At 40.7% G+C, this 22,279-nt stretch overlaps 1 protein-coding gene across 2 annotated transcripts in view; it reads left to right on the top strand.

The window, feature by feature from the left end:
• gas2a (growth arrest-specific 2a) overlaps positions 1-22,279 on the top strand; it is a 41,804-nt gene that overhangs the window by 14,883 nt on the left and 4,642 nt on the right. Inside the window, exons 3-7 of one of the 2 annotated variants that reach the window (XM_084059285.1) lie at positions 3,686-3,816; positions 9,587-9,728; positions 14,995-15,058; positions 15,644-15,863; positions 17,114-17,221. In XM_084059285.1, the coding sequence (XP_083915411.1) occupies positions 3,686-3,816; positions 9,587-9,728; positions 14,995-15,058; positions 15,644-15,863; positions 17,114-17,221 (665 nt within the window). Of the gene's footprint in view, positions 1-3,685; positions 3,817-9,583; positions 9,729-14,994; positions 15,059-15,643; positions 15,864-17,113; positions 17,222-22,279 lie in introns of both variants that reach the window. The other variant, XM_084059284.1, reaches the window with a different exon arrangement.

The raw sequence follows: 22,279 nt of genomic DNA, 5'->3' as shown, positions 1-22,279 counted from the left end.
GTATGTAAAACAGGTTCATATGACAGTATGTAAAACAGGTTCATATGACAGTATGTAAGACAGGTTCATATGACAGTATGTAAAACAGGTTCATATGACAGTATGTAAGACAGGTTCATATGACAGTATGTAAGACAGGTTCATATGACAGTATGTAAGACAGGTGGGTTGTACTGTCACACTGTTGTCTCAGCACACAACCAACGTACATACGTACGTACCTCCCTGTGTAAATGTTTGTTTTAACCCCGGGGCAATGGCTGCTTGTTTGCTCCAAATTAACCACTTAAACCCTGTTTAGTTGACGGTGGTCCCTCAGGGTTGTATACTTGGTCCTCTCCTCTTTTCCCTGTACACCAAATCTCTTCGCAGAAACAGAACAGACGATGTACAAGCTCTCAACATGTCACGTTGCAACGCATTGTGAGCTTGTAGATCGGCTATTTCAAACATTTTAGTACTTTTACTTTTGGTACTTTAAGTACATTTTGATGCCAATATTTTTGTACTTTTAAAAATTACATTTTTAATTCTGGACTTTTACTTGTAACAGAGTATTTCCATATTGCAGTATTGGTAGTAAAGAATTTGAGTACTTTTTCCACCATTGCTTATAGATGGTTTGTGTGCAAGTTGAGCAGAAATGGAAAACTCTCAATTCCTTTGCAATGTATTAGAAACACAAAAAAAGTGCCATGAAAGTGTTGTGAATGTCTTCAGAGGGACTTCTGGTCAGCGATCAATAAGTGATCAGATTCCACAGACCATGTGGCCATACGGTCAGCACTATCCTCTAGAGGCAGGGATCGATCTGAACCTCATTACACATTCTTCTAAAGTCCCCATAATGTATTCCCACCTCCCACTTTACCATCCATAAACATTAATTGAATAATGGGAGTCATTAGCCGTGCCTACACAATGCTTACATAATGTGAGGCCAGTAAAATAGACCACGGGGGAACAATATCGCTTAAGCACTTATTAACCCTGTAGATTCATAGATATCTGTTGATGTTATTACACTGTGTGTGTGTGTGTGTGTGTGTGTGTGTGTGTGGGTGGGTGGGTGTGGGTGTGGGTGGGGGGGGGGGGGGGGGGGGGTCTTCAGCAATAAACTCGCCAAGTGTGAAGTTGATCCAGTGAGCTGTTCTCTAGATATGTGAAGAAACAGACAGACAGACAGGCATTCCTGGAATGTGTAGATCTGTGATTTAATGCACTGTGGGTCGCAGAGCCATTTTTGTGGGTCACGAGTAAGTATCCCTTTATCTTTCATTTCCTACTTTTTGTTTTTAATATTTCAAAATATTTTATATAATATATCTAAAAAAAAAAATCTTCATGAATTAAAAACAATGTCAAGAATGTTTCACAATTATTTCATGAAAAAATAAAAACTATTTAAATTAGGAAGAAAAAAAAAACCTGGAATAGTGAAAAAAGCAGATCTACAAAGCGTTGTGAGCTTGTAGATCTGCGAGTTCGATGGCAATACTTATGTACTTTTACACAAGTAACATTTTGAACACAGGCCTTTTACTTGTAACAGAGTATTTCTATATTGTGGTATTGCTACTTTTATTTAAGTAAAACATCTGAGTACTTCTTCTACCACTGAGAATCACTGATTTAATGCTCAGAGTAAAAGGTCCAGTGAGGGATGCATGAGGGAAATAAGGATGAATGAGGAGGTTCTCCTCATGTTCCTCTATAGTGAGTCTTCTGGGCTCAATTACAACATTTGGAACTCATTACAGTCTGGACCCTGAAGCCCCCCCCAAAGCCCCCCCACCCCTCCCCTCCCTAAAGAAACAGAAAGAAAAGAAAAGAAGGAATTCTCTCCAGTTTCTTTCCACAGACCCCCCCCCCCCCCCCCCTCCTATTTCACAATGATCTAACCCATAAAGAATGGTCGTGTCTAGAAGCCGCTACGTTGACGCACGGGGCTGATCCATCTGCAGCAGCACTGCCTGGAGATCCATGAACCACTGAGTCCCTCAGGGCTCTGTGCTAGTGTACGTTCCGTTTTCCCCTCAACATTGAGTATCGTCTCAGAAAATAGCAGATCAACAAGCTCACACGACACGTTGTGAGCTTGTAGATCTGCTATTTTCAGGGTGAAAGACTTCCTCACTATAATGATGCTGCATGGGGCCGTTCATACCGAGCCCTGCAACTGTAACCATAACGATTGATTGATTGATTGATTGATTGAATACTTTATTTAGGAAAAGCCACAAGGCTGGTGTCCATTGTGGTCCATTAAATATTCATCACTCAAACAACTATAACAACAGTGCAACACAAAAGCAACTAGACAACAATATAGAACATATGCAGATTAGGAATTAATTTGTCTACGTCCAATTTAACGACAACGATAACTATGATTATAACTATATAACTATAACTATATTGATCACCATTGTCTGTTAAGTTGCGGTGTGGATTCTGCCATCCACTTGACTTTGTAAACCTATATCTTTACAGTTATAGCTGTTATTATAGTGCTTTTTACACTTTACTCTTGGTTTGACACTGGCGCGTAACCAAGTATAAATCCAGCTTTACTGTGTCTCTGTTGTTGAGGCTAATTTATCCTGCTCTCTGGAAGGGCTTCTGTTGATGTCTGTTGTTGTGGTCAATTCCTGCTCATTATGCAGAACGTTTGATGACACACATTTCTGAAGCTTCTTTGATCAGGAACATATGACGTAATGTCAGAAGAATCAGCTTTACTGTCACATCACAGGTTCACAGGTGTCTAGAAGTGGGTGAAATGATTAGTTTTGTGCAAGCCGCATCATTAGTATTGTGTGTGTGTGTGTGTGTGTGTGTGTGTGTGTGGGGGGGGGGGCAGAGAGAGAGAGAGCAAGGAGAAAACAGTTAAGAAACAGGTTAAAAGGGAAATATAATACTTTAGCATGAAACAGTTGGTGGAACGACGGTGTCTAATGCTATAGCTAGCTCTCTTCTCTTATCGGCTCCACGTGAAGGACAACTGGAAATCAGACATTTGTCCATCCCATAGACCAGGGGTCTTCAACGTTTTCAGCCCAAGGACCCCTAGCTGAGAGAGAGATGAAGCAGGGACCCCCTCTATATTGTATAAAATTGTGTTTTATATTCAACTTTTTTTGTTTACGTTTACTGTTTTTTCCCCCCTCTACACCTATACCTCTTTGCCAAAAATAGCCGATCTACAAGCTCACAACGCCTCGCAGCGTGAGGCGTTGTGAGCTTGTAGATCAGCTATTTTTGGCTTAAGTTCTCCTCAGAAAATGGATGCTATTGTATTGTTCAAGTGGTTACGGTAAAATAAAAAATCCTATCACATAAAGATTTGGCAGACCCCCTGTAGTAACTCTGAGGACCCCCTAGGGGTCCCAGACCCCCTGTTGAAGACCCCTGCCATAGACGCTGGGTCGAAGGTGTGACTTTTAAAACTCCAAAAGCTTAAATATTCGACCACAGTCCACAACCTATTTTATTAGGTTTGGTAGCCAGAGTTATAAATTATTTAATTTTTGTTTTGTTTTTGTATGTTCTGTGTGATTACATGTATAGGCCTGTGTGGTGTCATGTATGTTGTTGTTAAAACTAAGACAAATCTATACAAAAATCAATTGCATAATTATAATAATATTGATGAGTTGTTGCTGTGTTCTTGCTGTCCAATTAGGGCTGGAGATCACAGCTGAGAGCTTCATGGACCAACTAGACAACGGCTTCCTGTTGTGTCGTCTGGCTGAGACTCTGCAGGACAAGTTCAGACACAGCAGCCAGGAGCTGCCCGCACGCTGCAACGGCAAGGTGGGTACTTCCCTGATTATACCCTGTTTATACCCTGTTTATACAGGCGCGTCAATTGGATATGGCAAGGTAACCCCTAACCCTAACCGTACCATACAGAATTGCCGTTCTCAAAACCCAAGACATAAAAGGGTGACGGCTCTGCTAAAAATAAACTGTTAAAACTATAGAGGTGGGCCGCCTATAGCGGGACTTGAGCCACGAGAGGCGCCGCCGAGCGAGCGAGTCGCCGTGCTGAACGCTGCGGGTCCCCCCCCCCTGTTTGGTCAAATCCGTACCAAGCTGGCACACGTTTGCCGTCTTGGGAGTGAGAATGCGTTGGATATCCCAACACATTCTCACACGTAGGCGTCAGTTATTGCCGCTCTGTCATTTTCTCATTTTCACTGCCTAATGCGTCACTATAGAACTACAAAAACAAAAACGCACGTAAATCGCACATATTGGAGCTTCAAAAACCAATGAGATCGAGGGATTGGCCAGCTGCCTCTTGGCTTGCCAGGTAGCCGCGCTATGCTATAGCTAGTAACTGCAACCTCTACTGATCAAATCCTACCGCGGGTGGGACTTTTCTCTCTCAACTCTTTTTTTTTCTCTCCCTGCACAGTTTTTGTGAGTTTAGGTTTAGGGTTAGAGTTAGGTTTAGGTATGTTTTTGTACAGTTAGGATTAGGGTTAGGTATAGTTTTGTCAACATGCGATGTTGTCATGTCAAAACTTGACATTTCAGGGCTACTGACAGAGTGGCAACAAGTGACGCCTTGGGAGTGAGAACGGGTTGGATAATCATGACCTGACCCTGACCTTATAATCATAACCTGACCCTGACCCTGACCTGATAATCCTGACCTGACCCTGACCTGATAATCCTGACCTGACCCTGACCTGATAATCATGACCTGACCCTGACCCTAACCTGATAATCATGGACCCTTCATGTCTGAGATCTAATTAGTTGACTCAGCACAGCAGTGAGATGTGAGCTCTGTTTATAGACAGTTCAGTGATGTGAGGTGGTGTGTCTCACTGGAAGAGAACAAATCTCATTAGTTATTTTGGACCAAATCCTGATTGGAATCATATTGGTTTGATCAGGTCTGAACAACAACACATTAGGAACAGATTGTTGTTCATCAGATGTGAACCGCTTTGAAAAGCCATTCAAATCAGACTTTCTAAAGATAATCATAGATGGTCCTGATCGTTTCAGTAAAACATAGAAATGATGGGGATAAATCCTGTGGATCCTAAACTCTCTCCTGGCTGTTTTTAGGTCAGTGGTTCTCAAAGTGGGGTCCAAGGCCCCCCAGGGTTTAATATAGCATCACAATCATTTTAACCACTTTATCCATTCCCTATATTGGCTCATTTCTTTTGTGATACGTTTTCTTTTTTTCTGTATTTGTGTGATGATGATTTTGAACTGTTTGGTGCTATGGGCCTAATATCGCCACAGATATCGTATCGTGAGATACCCATATCGTCCCACCCCTACCAATTACATATCAATTTGGGGGTCCTTGACCTGAAAAAGTTTGAGAACCGCTGGTTTACGCTATCTCAGGGTTAGATGAATGGATATTTCCTTTGAAGTTTTAGTTCAACAAGACGGAGAGACACAGTCATCATCCTCACTGCTTGACAGTGGTGGAAAAAGTTTTACTTAAGTAAAAGTATCACTACTGCAATGTAGAAATACTCTGGAAAATAGCCTAGATATAACATAGGGCTAAAGTGGTTAATATATGTTTTATAATGTAATAATTGTGTAATAAATGCAGTACTTGAGTAAATGTACTTAGTTACTAATAATTAATAATTATGCAATAGGGCTCAATGTGGCTGATGTGCGTAACAATTTGTGTCAAATGAAGACGCGTAAACACACAGTTTGCAAGAGACTTATAGAGACAGTTGAGAAAGTAGAGTCAGTCTCGTAAAAAAAAAAAGAAAAGGGCGGGACTCTTTTAACCCTGTGAGAACGACAAGAACAGAACAGCTGTAAAAATGATCATTCTGAGAATTTCATGGATTGAAGTTCTCAGTCGCCACGACTGATTCAGTCATTTGGATTCCATAGAAGCCAGCATTTACATCTACAGCGTGTAGATCTACTAGCTCTCAATGCGTCGCGCGGACACACCACGGCGTCATTCAAAGCTTTGTTTTCATTGTTTTCTGAGCCTAAAGGCAACAATAATGTTTTTATGTACGTTTATTGGCTTTAAACATTTGTGGCAACATTTAGGTCGTCCAATCATTTAGCTGCATGGTGTGGAAATATTTAAGGTCACTGTCTGTCTGCCTGTCGGTCGGTCTGTCTTTGGGACAGAGCTGCTCTACAGCAACACAAGGGGCCTATTGATATGAGAGAGAGAGAGAGAGAGAGAGAGAGAGAGGGGAAATGGGTTATTTTGTTCATCTTGTTTGTTTGGAAGCAGGGAGATTAGATATCTTTATTCTTATAAGACCTCAGTACCGTATACTCATCTAATGATACTTGACAGATTAAGGATGATATAATTATCAGAACCGTAGCTAAACATAACACTGTTTATGTGTTTTATAACAGGCTGAGTGGTAGTTCTGTTAACATGCAGCTGTTTCACTAAAGCTGTTTCACACTAAATGAACCGTGACTGATGAATGTAGTTCTGCATGCTTGTCCTTTGATGCTGATAGAATGGCTTCAGCAGCATGCTCTCACTGCTGGTGTAAAGTAACTATGTCCATGTACTCAAGTACTGTACTTAAGTACACTTTTAAGGATTTTTTTTTACTTTACTGGAGTGTTTCCATTTTTTTTTACTTTTACTTCTACTTCACTACATGTCAGAGGCAAATATTGTACTTTTTACTCAATTATTTGACAACTTTAGTTTGTAGATTTTGATTATTATTACAAAACATGCATTTACCACCTCAGCCCTATGCATACTTTGGCTATTTGAAAATAGCCGATCTACAAGCTCAAGAAGCGACACGTTGTGAGCTTGTAGATCTGCTATTTTCAAGAGTATGGAATATACATTAGAAAACTTGAAATGAGACTGCATAATGAGTACTTTTACTTTTGTTACTTTAAGTACATTTTGATACCAATACTTTGGTACTTTTGCGCGAGTCAATTTTGAATTCCGGACTTTTACTTGTAACAGAGTATTTCTACATTGCAGTATTGATACTTTTACTTAAGCAAAAGACGTGAGTACTTTTTCCACCGCAGACAGCAAGACGGAGAAGGAAAGTGAAAAAACAAACTAAACGCTGAACGAGCATCTCCTACTTGATTCCAGGCTACCCCTAAGGACCCCCATTTTATACCAATTATTTATCTACGGGACGCCCAATAATCTACGCCGTTCATTCAACTCAGAGAGTGTACAAATTGACCTGTAAAAGGGTCCATTTGGTTTCATTTGTACGTTTTATGAGTTACACACCCCTAAGAGTTCATGTGGACCCCCTGGGGGTCCCCGAACCCCACGTTGACAACCAATAGGGTAAAAGATGTTCCTGTCATCATGAATGTGGAGGAGGCTGGAGGAGGATGATGATGAAACATGTCATAAACATGTTCCTGTCATCTCAATGTGTCTTCAATAAATGAGCCCTGTGGAACACATGTGTTCACGCCACGCCCTCTCAGATCTATAAAACATCAGACAGGCTTCTGATACGTAATGATTCACACCACTAGCCAAAGTAGCCGATGAAAAGATTTCTGAGCTTGTAAATATGCTCTCAAAACGATATTTTTTTTCCCCAAAACGATACATATCGTCACGAAAACGTATCGTGATATATCGCGGGACGATATATCGGCACACCCCACTCAAACCCATTCTGTCAGGTCTCGCTAGGGCGCGCAGCACTAGCCAACACACAAGAGGGGGTTGGGTGCTGAAACCAGCGCACCCCAAAACAACAGGTTGAGAATTGATTGCAAGAAACAATCACCTGTGCATACAGTCTCAATGTTGGTAAACAAATAATTGGTCTATAGAAATACTCTGTTACAAGTAAAAGTCCGGAATTCAAAATGTACTTGGGTAAAAGTACAAAAGTATTGGCACCAAAATGTACTTAAAGTACCAAAAGTAAAAGTACTCATTGTGCAGAATTTCCCATTTCACAAGTTTTGTATACAAATCTTTTGAAAATAGCAGATCTACAAGCTCACAATGCGTCGCATCGTGACGCATTGTGAGCTTGTAGATCTGCTATTTTCAAATGGCTGAAGTGGGTAATGTATGTTTTGTAATAATAATCAAAATCTACATGGTAACTAGTAACTAAAGTTTTAAAATAATTGCAGTGGAGAAAAAGTGCAATATTTGCCTCTGAGATGTAGTGGAGTAGAAGTAAAAGTACTGGAAATTGGAAATACTGAAGTAAAAATACCAAAAAATTGTACTTAAGTAATAAGTACAGTACTTGAGTAAATGTATTAGTTACTTTCCACCACTGATTATGACATGACCAAAACCTGAATCTTTCCCTAATTGTAAACGGAAACAAAGGTTCTTCACAATATGTAATTATATTATTACCTGTATTACAAGATTAGTAATAGAAGTACACACACATTGTGTTTTTATTTGTGATATGGATATTCCTGGGTCTGAAATAAAGATTGAATTGCACACACACACACACACACACACACACACACACACACACACACACACACACACACACACACACACACACACACACACACACACACACACACACACACACACACACACACACACACACACACACACACACACACACACACACACACACACACACACACACACACACGGTTGGGTGCTGGCAGGAAGGCAGGTGATCACACAGTAGAAAGCATTCCATTCCAGGACAGAAAGAGAAGAAATCCCCGCAAAACACTGCATTTTTCCACCATGACCTCACTGTACCTTCCTCCTCTCAGCACACGCACGCATGCACGCACGCACGCACGCACGCACACTCAATTATTTCAATTACATTTTGATTTATATAGCGCCAAATCCCAGGGAGAGACAGACAGAGAGAGAGAGAGAGAGAGAGACAGACAGACAGACAGACAGACAGACAGACAGACAGACAGACTTTTATCATCTTTTTGAGACAGGATGTGTCTGATTCTGTTACAATGGTACTTGGGTGTTAATAATGTGGTGGCAAAGATATATCAACATGCACACACACACACACACACACACACACACACACACACACACACACACACACACACACACACACACACATATAAAGCTTATCGAACAGCCAGGGTGCGTGCGTGCGTGCACGTGCGAGCGTATGCGTGCTTGTGTGAAATACTGCTCAGTGAAACCAGAGCCTGAGCAGATGGTGAAGACATCGATTCCCACCAAGCTCTGTGATTGGTCTATAGCTTCATGTTCACGTGAAGCTCTGATTGGTCTGCCATCGCTGCCATGTACAGTATTTGTCTTTAACCATAAATCTGAATATTTATGGAGCATAAATACTGTATATCTATAAGCAATACTATGTTGGCATCGAGACTCTTTACCTTCTTTTTATCCCCTCACACATTTTGCTAAGACATTATTATTGTGTGTGTGTGTGTGTGTGTGTGTGTGTGTGTGTGTGTGTGTGTGTGTGTGTGTGTGTGTGTGTGTGTGTGTGTGTGTGTGTGTGTGTGTGTGTGTGTGTGTGTGTGTGTGTGTGTGTGTGTGTGTGTGTGTGTGTGCGTGCGTGCGTGCGTGCGTGCGTGTGTGCGCGCCTGCCTCCAGCAGGTCCTGCCCCATCGTAGGATACCCTGCAGACAGAGCGCCCCCTCTGGCTCGTTCTTTGCCAGAGACAACACGGCCAACTTCCTGTCCTGGTGTCGAGAGGTCGGCGTGGGAGAAACCTGCCTGTTTGAGTCCGAGGATTTAGGTGAGTGTGTTACTGTATGTTACTGTGTTACTTCATCTGGTTAAAGGAGCGATCTAGTTAAAGTTGTACCGTGTAACATAGCCCTGATAGCCCTGTCGTAGATGAATTTCAACATTGTTGTGTTTGTGCAGTGTTTGCACATTCTTCCTTTTTGGTCCGTACATCTACATAAACGTTCACATTTCAAATATAAAGTATTGACCTCATGGCTACGGATGTTACAATTATGTTGGGCCACTCATAAGTACCCGTATTTTACGTATTGTTCAATAAAAAGCATTTTAATCCGATCGGTGGCCATTTTCTCTGAATGTCCTCCGTATGCTTTCAACTACGCGACCCTATCAGTTTGGAGGTGCACTCTGATACATTATAACTTTATGATAAAATGGCCGCCGATCAGATTAAAATGCTTTTTATTGAACAATACGGAAGATACGGGTACTTTTGAGGGCACGTATACATAATTGTAACATCCGTGGCCGTGAGGTCAGCACTTTATATTTGAAATCTGAATGTTCATGTAGATGTACGGGCCAAAAACATCTGTCCGTTCTAAAGTTGTGAACGCGCTTATATCTCAGGAATGCCTTGACGGAGTTTGGCAATTATGAATAGAAATAAGTGGTCAAAAGGTCAAGGTCACTGTGACCATTCCTTCTCTACATGTCGTCGCTGTCCAAAAAAGTATTAATCAAAATAGTGATGCGAGGTGTTGTTTGCTTGTAGATCTGCTATTTTCACTACTTTTGTGCGACTCTCTTGTATGATGAAGTAGGGCTTTGATTTAGAAAATTAAAATAAAAGTTGAACTTGGATATACGAGGTTTCTGCCTGACAACAGAGATATAATGGATGAGTGTGAACAGAGACGGATGTGAACAGTAACTGCTTGGCTCAGCCATGCAGTATTTCTGGTTTCTAATCACTGTAGGACTTTAATATCCATGTCAGTTCCTCAGTAGAGGTTCTGACCCTGGACAGCAGGGACCTGGTGGCCAGAGCATCAGATCTAGCAGACCTTTCCACAGATACCATCTGTATCACCAGGACACTCCCACAACACCACTATGAGCTGTGGCCTGATTTAAAACGAGGAGTAATTCATTTTGTTTCTGCCTCATTCTTCTCGTCCCCATGCTCTGTCCCCTTGGGGACACCGTCCGTCTCCTCTTCTCTTTCTTCTTCTTTCACTTCCTCTGACATTAATCTGCTCCCACGAGGACATATGTGCTGGGGGGGAGGGAGGGGGGAGGGGGGGGGCAGGCGGATATGGGGGACCGTGTGCAAATCCAACACTTACTCAAAATGTCTTCTGAGCCCAGAAAACAAAGAGCCTACAGACTACGTCTGTGGGGAAAGTAGGTCGCTCTCGTCAGCACTGTGACGACAGCTTTGCTCCTGTTATCCTGATTTGAACCCAGTCTGTATGTTACAGTAGCCTACTGTATGTTAACTCTTTAACACATGAAGTGCCAGAGTTTTTTTTTAAAACAGGGTACATCCAGTGCCACCGTTCTTACCGTTTACGCTGATCTGTTTAGAGCTGTAGAAGCCTCCACGAGGACCCGGATGTAAACAAAGGGTGCGTGCACGATGGGCGAGGGAACACCGACTATCGCCTGGAACAATGATATTTGAGTGATCGCCCGTCGAAAATGGCTTGTTTTCACCACGTTTTTTCTCCAAATCCTATCATTCGAGAGGACGGAAGAGACGTTTTTTTTGGCCCTTGTCACGTCCGTCCATTCCATTTTACAGGAAAAAAAAATACAAATAAAATTGCAAACACGAAGATTCTCGTTTATGGCACTCAATGAGTTAACTACCAGAGTTAAAACATGGCCCTTGCCAGCGATGTCGAGCGTTTTTTACTAACCTTTGAAAAATCATAGAATATTATTATTCTTCACTACGATCCACCCAGAAATCCCCTCAAAACATTTAGGGGGGACTTGGAGAATCGGGGGGGGGGGGGGGGGGGGGGGGGGGGAAGCGTGCCGTCGCGATAATCCGTTCCATAGTTAGCAACAGAAAGCAGAGAAAATTAGATTTTTATAATTCCTATAATACTAAACCAGCTTCATTTTGTTGTGATCACGTGATTTCTGGGTGTGCTCTTCTTTGACCTGGTATTTTTTAGGTATTTTTTACTGGAGTAGCCGTACACAATTTGTGCCGTACACGCGCTTGTCAACCCCACAATTTATGATTTTATGATTCAAATGAATGACTCAACGTGTCACATGATGAGCTCTCATTCTGTGTAGAGACAACATAAACCCCGTAACAGAGAGTGTGTTGTTTTGTCTTCCTGTCTCTGGATGGATGTCAGCAGCAGATAAACAGCAGGTTTGCTCTCATACACTGGATCTATATGTTGTTGTTGTTGTTGTTGTTGTTGTACATCATTCACTCACTGTGACTCATGTAGTGGATCATGTGTGTTGTTATGTAGATGTTAGAGCTCTCATAATGTAGATATATTTATGTGTTATGTAGATGTTAGAGCTCTCATAATGTAGATCCATATGTTGTACATCATTCACTCACTGTATAGTTCAGTGCTTCTCAAACCTTTCAGGCCGCAACCCCCCAAAATAATCATGTTTGAACTAAAATAATCATATTTGAACTGGGGACCACCCAAAATAATCATCTTTGAACTGGGGACCACCAAAAATAATCATCTTTGAACTGGGGACCAACCAAAATAATGATATTTGAACTGGGGACCACCCAAAATAATCATATTTGAACTGGGGACCACCCAAAATAATCATATTTGAACTGCCCCCCCCCCCCCCCCCCCCCCCCAGTATTTTCAAAATCTTTGAAAAAAAAAAAAAACATATTATTTTTGGGGGACCCCCCACCCTGACAATCTCTTGGAGTTTGTAGGAGTTGAGGCATTAGGTTTTGTTTGACTCAGTTCCACAGATAAATATTATGAAAATACAGTAGCTGATCTACATGCTACAGTATTTTCAAAATCTTTCCCTCTTTCTCAGGTAATATTTGACAATTTGGCCAATATTTGACCATTTAATAGTATAGTTTAGTTGATTACTTTTGATGCAGTAACGGTCTTTTTTTCCTCTTTTTTTAAATGTATTTTAGAGGTATTAAAACGGTCTTAAAAGTCCTTAAATTGACGCTTTATAAACGTGCAGATACCCATATACACTTATACTGTATGTCAGGGGTGGGCAACTTTGTAGATGGTGAGGGCCACTAAATTTCCACACTCACTTTGGGGGGCCGCATTGTTTATCGGCACTCTCGCCAGTAGTACCCCATTACTCAAAAAGCCCATAAGTCACATGTAAATAAGGGATATTAACAATTATTATTCGTTGTAACTTTGTTTTTATTTAGCATTTAGTAATGCTTCTATCAACTTACTACAGCTGTACTTCTAAACAAAACTTCACATTCCTGAGTATGCCTTTCAGAGTATTGCTGTAACCTTGGCTTAAAAATATACAAAAATGAACACTAGAATTATAATTAATAAGGCTTCTATTAAAATAAACGAGAGCACGCTCTACTGGTGGACTGTTGTAATTAAAAGGGTTCATGGAAAGTTGCATGTTTGGAACAGCTGAAGGCAATAGTTCACTTTTTTTTTTTTTTTTGGCCTGGGGCCGCATTGACTGACGGTGCGGGCCGCATGGGCCGCCATTGCCCATCCCTGCTGTATAGGCTACCAGACCCATATTTTGAGAACCACTGGACGAGTTATGTCAGGGCTTCTTATAAACCCACATGAACTGTTTCATCACAGTGTGTTAGGATGCAGTCATTGTACCAGACATTAACATTAACCTCATAAACCCTATACATACTGGGGAGTACCCCAGGGCTCGGTACTAGGAGCCCTTCTTTTTCTACTCTAATATCTTGGGCGGGACATACCCCCCAGAATAGGGACGCTATACGCGAGGGTTCATGTGGTTAAAGGACCACTTCACCAATTTTAAACCTTATCTTCATTATATTTAGTCCTCACTAATGCTCATTGGTGGGTGACATCATCAACCTGTCTACCAGTGACATCAATGGGGAGTCCAAGATAATATAAACTACAGGCTTTCTCTTGCTGAAATGTTAGCATGCTGAAATAGAAGCGTGTATGAATTATTGAAACCATTCATTCTTGCATTCATATATATTTTTTATAAAAGGACTAAATGATGATGTCATTGGTAGACAGGTTTCTGAACTGTCCACAGCCCTCCTCTGAGACACAAAGTGTGGAGACAGACATGGTGTCATCATATTATAATGAGCATTAGTGAGGAGCAATTATATGAAGATAAGATAAGGTTGAAAATGGGTGAACTGCTCCTTTAATCCATTAAGACTGGGAACGCATCTGTGTAATTTTAAGATTTATTTGGCTATTCAAAAATAGCAGATATATATATATATGTCTGTCAAAAAAAGGAATTAAAAAAAATCCAAAAAGGTAGCACATCCAAAAATGTCAATTAAATGGAGGACAAATTACTCACATTTCCACTTTTTTATTGGCACACCAATAAAGTGAACGCTTACGCGTTTCGGCTATGAGCCTTCCTCAGAGCATGCTCTGAGGAAGGCTCATAGCCGAAATTTAATTGACATTTTTGGATGTGCTACCTTTTTGGATTTTTTTTAATTCCTTTTTTTTATATACTGACTTTGGGTCTAGCACTCCACTGAGAAAACCCATTGTTGATGCGCAACCTCTTTTTCTTATATATATATGTCTGTATTTGGTCCGCGGCCAAACATATCATGTTGGGGGTCCTTAACATGGAAAAAGTTGGAGCACCACTGATATAGAAACATACTGTTAGGATTTAGAAAAAATGTATAGATATGTAATTGGCTGCGGACCTCCATCTCAAAAGCTTTTGTTCCAGGGACGCCCCAGAAGCAAAGATTTGAGTTAAAACTGTTTGCTTTAAAAAAAACTCTTTCACGATCTTTCCCAAAATAGCAGATCTACAAGCTATGAACTTGTAGATCTGCTATTTTTGAATAGCCGAAGAAATCTTAAAATGACTCACAGATGCGTTCCCAATTTGAATGGAATAATGTTCTATTGTGTGTTTCATTCCCACTTCATTCTGTGCTGCAGTGGTGTGTCTGTGTAGTGGTGTGTGTTGGTGTGTGTGTGGTGGTCTTTGATGGTCCATCTGTCAGAAACATTGACATGTAGAAGCTGTCATGTGGAACATTATAATATCTGATCCTCCTCTCTTGTCTCTCCCTGCAGTTCTTCACAAACAGCCCAGAGAGGTGTGTCTGTGTCTGTTACAGCTGGGCAGGATAGCATCTCAGTAAGTAATCTGTTTATTACATATATTTATATTACATTCTGTTACAGCTGGGGAGGATAGCATCTCAGTAAGACATATGTTTATTACATACATTTTATATACATTCTTCCTTTCTATACATCTTGAGAAAATGCATTTTCAGGTCATGATACCAATTTAATTGGAAATTTGTGTCCATTTTCTTTGGACTCAAAGAAATGAGCAGAATATCACAATATAGAGCTTTAACCTTTTAACACAAAAACTATTTGTTTCAAGCAAAGAATATCTCTTACTCTACCTTTCAAAAATCTGATCCCCATCTGAATGTCACTGAAAGAAAGTCAAATAGTGGCTGACATATCGGTCAGACTCTACTATTGTATGAATACAATGAATCACTTGTATTTAACTGATTGATTGATTGATTGATTGATTGATTGATTCAAGTGTTTATTAGGCAAAAAGAATGTAATACATCACAATTACATTAATGATACTTTTGTCTAAAAGGTCCGTCCAAAAAAGTCCTTGCGGACTTGTTTCCGTTGCGGTCCTTGGTATTCATTTCATAGACAAATACATAAACCTCTCTACTGTCTCCAGGTACAAAGTTGAGCCTCCAGGGTTGATCAAACTGGAGAAAGAGATCGAACAGGAAGAAGAGAAAGCTCCACTTCCTGTCCTGTCCCCTACTCCACCTTCATCATCCTCCTCCCCCGTCTCTACACCTCCACCTCCACCATCATCATCACCCTCCTCATCCTCATCTCCTTCTCCATCCAAATGTAACAAGAAGATCAGCGGCAACGTGCTGGATGACGCCGTGAGTCACATGACACATTATTATTATTTTATTAACCCTTTAAGACCGGGAACGCATCTGTGTCATTTTAAGATTTCTTTAAAATGGCTAAGAAACAGCGCGGCACTCGGTGCCGCGATATGAGCTTGTAGATCTGCTATTTTTGAGTGGTGCCACTCCTATATCTGACTTTGTCCGTGTGTCCGTATGTATGTATGTCCAATAAACAAACATTGATGACAACATCAATACGGGGCTCATCAAAGGCACCACTCTCTTCACACAGGGTGTGATTTTATTTTTTTTTAAATCATGGGAAATTGTTGCAAATCTTTGAATGTATATATTTTTAAAGCAAACATTTTAACTCAAATCTTTGCTTTCGATTCTACAATTCTCTTATAAATCCTAACAAAAATCCTCAGAAAAAACTTGTTGTTGCTTTAATATCAGTGGTATTCATGTCAAGGACCACAAAATGATATATATTTGGCCGCGGACCCCCAGCTCAAAAGATGTTGTTCCAAGGACCCCCAGAAGCCAAGATTTGAGTAAAAAAAAATGTGCTTGAAAATAAATATATATGTATTCAAAGATTGGCCAACATTTTCACGATTTCTCTAAAATAGCAGATCTACAAGCTCATAGCACGGCACTCGGTGCCGCACTATGCCAGATCTGCTTATTATAATTTCCCCGCAAGATTTTATTTGAAAATAGCCGATCTACAAGCTCACTATGCGTCTTTAGCGTCATGGCTCCATCTCATTTCATTCATTCCCGGCAAGCATGAAATATTATAATTAAGGATTATTTTTTTTAACACAGATTTTATAGGGAATTCAATAAGACCGGAAACACATCTGTGTGTCATTTTAAATTTTCTTTGGCTATTAAAAAATAGCAGATATACAAGCTCATAGCACGGCACTCAGTGCAGGATATTGGGGCATTCATTTTTTGCGCGAGTTGTAGGCAAAGATATAGTCAGACACACTGATGTTTGCTTTATACTCAGTTGAAAATTACCAGATCTACAAGCTCACAATGTATCATAAATACCGTATCTACAAGCTCACAATGTATCATACAGCGACAGTGGTAATTTATACTTTATACTAAGTATAATTCAAGCTTGACTGTGGCCTTGTCAATGTATATCATAACATCATATGTTTATAAGATGGATCTATGTGTTGGTTTCAGGTGAGATGCATGTATGTATGTATCATGTTTATTATAAGATGAATCTATGTATCTGTTGGTTTCAGGTGAGACACATCACTGAAGACCCTCCATGCAGATGTCCTACCAGGTTCTGTGTGGAGAGACATTCACAAGGACGATATCGGGTCGGAGAGAAGATGCTCTTCATCAGGGTCAGTAGAACAGCGTCATTAGAACATCTTCAGTACATTTGACGATGTATAATTTACACTTTATGCATTTATCGGACACTCTTTATCCAGAGCGACTTACAGTAAGCAAGATAAACACATACATAGCATGCAGAGAGACGGTGTGTCTCAGTAAACTATAGGATCATAGAATACAGAGAGACAGTGTAGTGTCTCAGTAAACTATAGGATCATAGAATACAGAGAGACAGTGTAGTGTCTCAGTAAACTATAGGATCATAGAATCATAGAATACAGAGACAGTGTAGTGTCTCAGTAAACTATAGGATCATAGAATACAGAGACAGTGTAGTGTCTCAGTAAACTAGGATCACAGGTAAACCAATACACTATCATCAGTCTAAACACTATCATTTCCTTTTTGTTTTATCTGTACATTGCAATTATAAAAACTGTAGGATGCCAGATCTACAAATGAACCTGGCATCAGTCTAAATAACATGCTATCTAAATCACATTTTAACCGTTGCATAAGACTGCAAGGTCGTCAAGGCCAGGTGAAATGCTACGGGCTGAGGTGGAGTCTGAAGAGTTTATACATAGGCAATTTTCAAACATTTTTGTACTTTTACTTGGTACTTGGTACTTGAAGTATTTTGATGCCAATACTTTTGTACTTTTACCCAAGTAACATTTTTGAACACCGGCCTTTTACTTGTAAAAGAGTATTGTTATATTGAGGTATTGCTACTTCAGAGGATGAAATGTGATGAATCTGCAGGTTTTTTTCTGACCCACTTCTACCCACTCTTGTTGCTCATTGGCTTTTCACATTGAATCGGTTGCAACAACAACAATAGGGTTTCTCTCATCTGTGGCTCCTCCACACAGAGAGCCTCATTCAGCTGCATGAGGCTGACTGGCTGCTGATCAGCTCTCTGTGTCTGAGGAGATGAAAGAGCCTGCTTTGTCTGTGGAGACGCTGTGAAGGGTTTCATTTACTGTAAATGCTATTCCAACAATGTCCGTCTGCAGCCAACGTATGAGTGGAGCACATTTCTGTTAGCTTTGATGAACAAGGTAAATTCTTTCCTCGCTCACTGCCCCGCCATAAAGACATGACTCAGCATCATGCTGAATGTATTATAACTAGGAACTATAGAGCAACGAAGTCCTGACGTCACTGCCACTAGAGGGCGCTGTCCTTCTGTGTTGTGGCTTTATTTTTAGTGTTGATTTCTCCATAGGGGAATCTTCGACAAATGGTAAATGGTGCATTTATATAGCGCTTTTATCCAAAGCGCTTTACATAGATTGTGCATTACACTCACCCATTCACACACCGATGGCAGAGGAAACCATGCAAGGCACCAACCTGCTCATCGGGAGCAATTAGGGGTTCAGTGTCTTGCTCAAGCACACTTCGACACTAACTCTGGGGGAGCCCGGGATTGAACTGGGAACCTTGCGGCTTCCAGTTCACTCTACCCGGCCACTCTACCCCTGAGCCACTGCCGCCACCTCAAATAAGAACTGTGTTCCAAAGATAAACACACCACCCCGGTGATGTTACTCATATGGATATGAAGCATCGACTGAAGGTGGAAATGTACACATTTACCCAAAGAGTAACACAATAAACGCTAGAAACGAGTCAAAAGACCCAAAGACTACATTTCCCATGAAGGCGGCTGGTGTAGGGACAGTGGTTTCAGACCCGGAAGTGTAGTTCTTAAGACTTTTAAGGCAGAATGTATTCAATTTTTGCCAGAAACTGTCTCTTATCAAATATGAATGAATATCATAAAGGATGCAGAGCCACCCCCCTGACAGAAAGGCTGGGGTGGTTCGTTTATGTTTGGAACACAGTTCTTATATGACGTGATCTAAGATTATCGAATATCGAAAACAAAAAATAAAGCGAATTTTATTTTTTTAGTTGATTATTTATAATTGACTAACCACTCAAGCCCTGATTCATTCAACAACGGTGTCGTGGACAGATCTACAAACTCACAATGTGTTACAATGTGACACATTGTGAGCATGTAGATCGACTATTTCCACTGTTGTACTTAGTCGACCGAGGGACCCCGGTCATCTAAGTCAGTGGTTCTCAAAGTGGGGTCCCAGTGATCCTTGGGGCGGTTCCAGATTAGATGGTCTCTGGTAAAATTATATATATTCGGCCGCGGACCCCCATCTGAAAAGGTTTTGTGCCATGGACCCCCAGAAAGAGAAGATTTATGATGAAAAAAAAATCTAAATTATTCCAAAAATGTCCAAACATTTTAGATATTTTTCAAAGATTTTTTAAAAATTGCAAATATACAAGCTCACAGCGCAGCACGAAGTGAGCTTGTATATCTGCTATTTTTTAAATAGCCACGGTAACACATTTAGCTGGACACTTTTGAGAACCACTGCTCTACTTCATGTTGAATAAAAGATAGAGAGATTGCATCGCTGTCCCCAGGTTCCTGGTTGCTAGGCAACCTTCAAGCAGCTTTCACACCTTCAGGGCTGTGAATCTACATGGTGTTTAAAAGTGCACACCAGCCTCTTCTATGCCCTCTGCTGTCAGGCCTCTGTATTACACCCATCCATTTTGTTCATATTTTTGGGGGGGGATTGAAGCTTTATTGAGTGAACTATTGTTTGTGACTATGTGATAAAATACCAAACATTCTAACTTACACCCCTTGGATTAAAGTTCTCAGTCGTTAAAGGAGTAGTTCAACCCAAAGAATGACTTATTTTCTATAAATTGCACACCTCATGAATCCTTGAATTCATGGATTATTATAATTTTGTTGTCGCATTCCTGAGCCAATAATTTGATGACCGGCTAATGTATCCGGTAGGAGACACAAAGTAGTGTCTTTGTGTCTCCTACCGGAAATGCACACGGTCATCAAATTATTGGCTTATAGGAATGTGACAAAAACAAAAAGAAATCCATGAATTCAAGGATTCATGGGGTGTGCAATTTAAAGAAAATAAGCCATTTTTTGGGTGAACTATTTCTTTAAGACTGATTTCAGTTCAGTCATTTTGTTTCCATAGAAGACAGCTTGTCTTCAAATGGAAGCATATACGCAAAAAAATAGGCGGTCAAGCTCACAACACGTGTTGTGAGCTTGTAGATCTTAGAGAGATTGTATTTTCAGTTATTACTTATTTCAACATTAAATAGGTCTCGTGTGTGTGTGTGTGTGTGTGTGTGTGTGTGTGTGTGTGTGTGTGTGTGTGTGTGTGTGTGTGTGTGCTAGTGGTGTGAGTGTGAGTGTGTGTGTGTGTGTGTGTGTGTGTGTGTGTGTGTGTGTGTGTGTGTGTGTGTGTGTGTGTGTGTGTGTGTGTGTGTGTGTGTGTGTGTGTGTGTGTGTGTGTGTGTGTGTGTGTGTGTGTGTGTGTGCTAGTGGTGTGAGTGTGTGTGTGTGTGTGTGTGTGTGTGTTAGTGGTGTGTGTGTGTTGCCGGGCAACCAAGGACAAGTAGTGAGGAATGTGGTCGCTGACTGATGGACAGAAACCGTGTATCTCCACCTTTAATCTTTTTGTTGTGTTTTTAAATGAATGAATGCCCTTATTTGGGGGCCCACTTGTAATACCCTCACTGCCCAGCAGTGGGCCCCGGCCCACAGGTTGGGAGCCACTGTCCATTAAGACCGGGAACGCATCTGTGTAACCACTTCAACCATTATTTTATACTTTGGCTATTCAAAAATAGCAGATCTACAAGCTCATAGCACAGCACTCAGTGATCTTGTAGATCTGCTATTTTTGAAAAATCGTGAACATTTGTGAAAATCTTTGAATATATGTATGTAACTCAAATCTTTGCTTCTGGAGGTCCCTGGAACAACATATTTTGAAATGGGAACCACTGATATTATAGCAACATACGTTTTTTCAAAAAACTGATTTAGAAGACATTTGTAGAATCCCCCAGAAGCAAAGATTTGAGTTAAGAATGCTCGCTTTAAAAAACAAAAAGAAAATCAGGATTTTTCAAAAATAACAGATCTACAAGCTCATAGCGCGGCTCTCGGTGCCGCGCTATGAGCTTGTAGATCTGCTATTTTTGAATAGCCAAAGAGATCTTAAAATGACACACATGCATTCCCGGATTGAATGGTCATTTGAGTTGTAGCAACATACGGTTTTCAGAAAACTGTTAGGATTTAGAAAAGACATTGTTATAATCGAAGCCTCAGGTATTAAGGGGTTCATTTTCATGTCGTTTTTTCAGGCTGATGTCAGGCTGAGGACAGACAGGGGAATCATATTCCATCCTCACAGACACACTGACCTTCTCAGCTCCTTCCATCAAGGACCTTATTGTAGTGGCTGATAGGGGGGGGAGGGGCCACACTGACACCCAGGGGTGCAAAGTAACTAAGTACATTTACTCAAGTATAGGCCACCGTACTTTGCCTTTTTTACCCCCTATTCTCCCCAATTTAGTCGTTATGCCAATTCATTATTCCTCTCCACACACATTTCTGTGTTGTCACTGCTGCCGTATCCTACTGACTCACCTGTCAGTGAGGAGCCCCCACCGAGAGGAGCCTTCGTCCTACTCCTCCCGCCCAACACCATCTACTGACAGGCTAGGAAAACACACAGTGACAATTCTCTCCCTCCCCTCCTGGCTTCCCTAAGTACATTTTTGAGGTGCATTTACTTTGCTTGATTAATTCCATTTATTTCACTTTAAACTTCTGTACTACATCTCACTGGTAAATATTGTACTTAGTTTTTTACTCCACTACAATTTTTTTGACAGCTTTTGTTACTAATTACTTTAGAAATTTAGATGTATTATTACCAAACATTTCTAACGCGATCCGCCATTGCAGAGTGATCGCCTGTCGAAAATGGCTTGTTTTCACCACGGTAAAAAGATTATGGAGATATGGAGCTTTTTCTCAATCCTATCATTGGAGAGGACGGAAGAGACGTTTTTTTTTTCACTCCATTTTACAGGGACCTAGGAATTCAAGAATTCTCGTGCTTGGCACTCAATGTGTTAAAGGTAGGGTAAGTGATTTTCTTTGGTTAAAATAAGTGTTAAATAGC

The sequence above is a fragment of the Gymnoscopelus microlampas genome (assembly GCF_963454915.1).
Source record: "Gymnoscopelus microlampas genome assembly, chromosome: 6".
Taxonomy (NCBI): Eukaryota; Metazoa; Chordata; class Actinopteri; order Myctophiformes; family Myctophidae; genus Gymnoscopelus; species Gymnoscopelus microlampas.
This window is presented reverse-complemented; position numbering and strand designations above follow the sequence as displayed.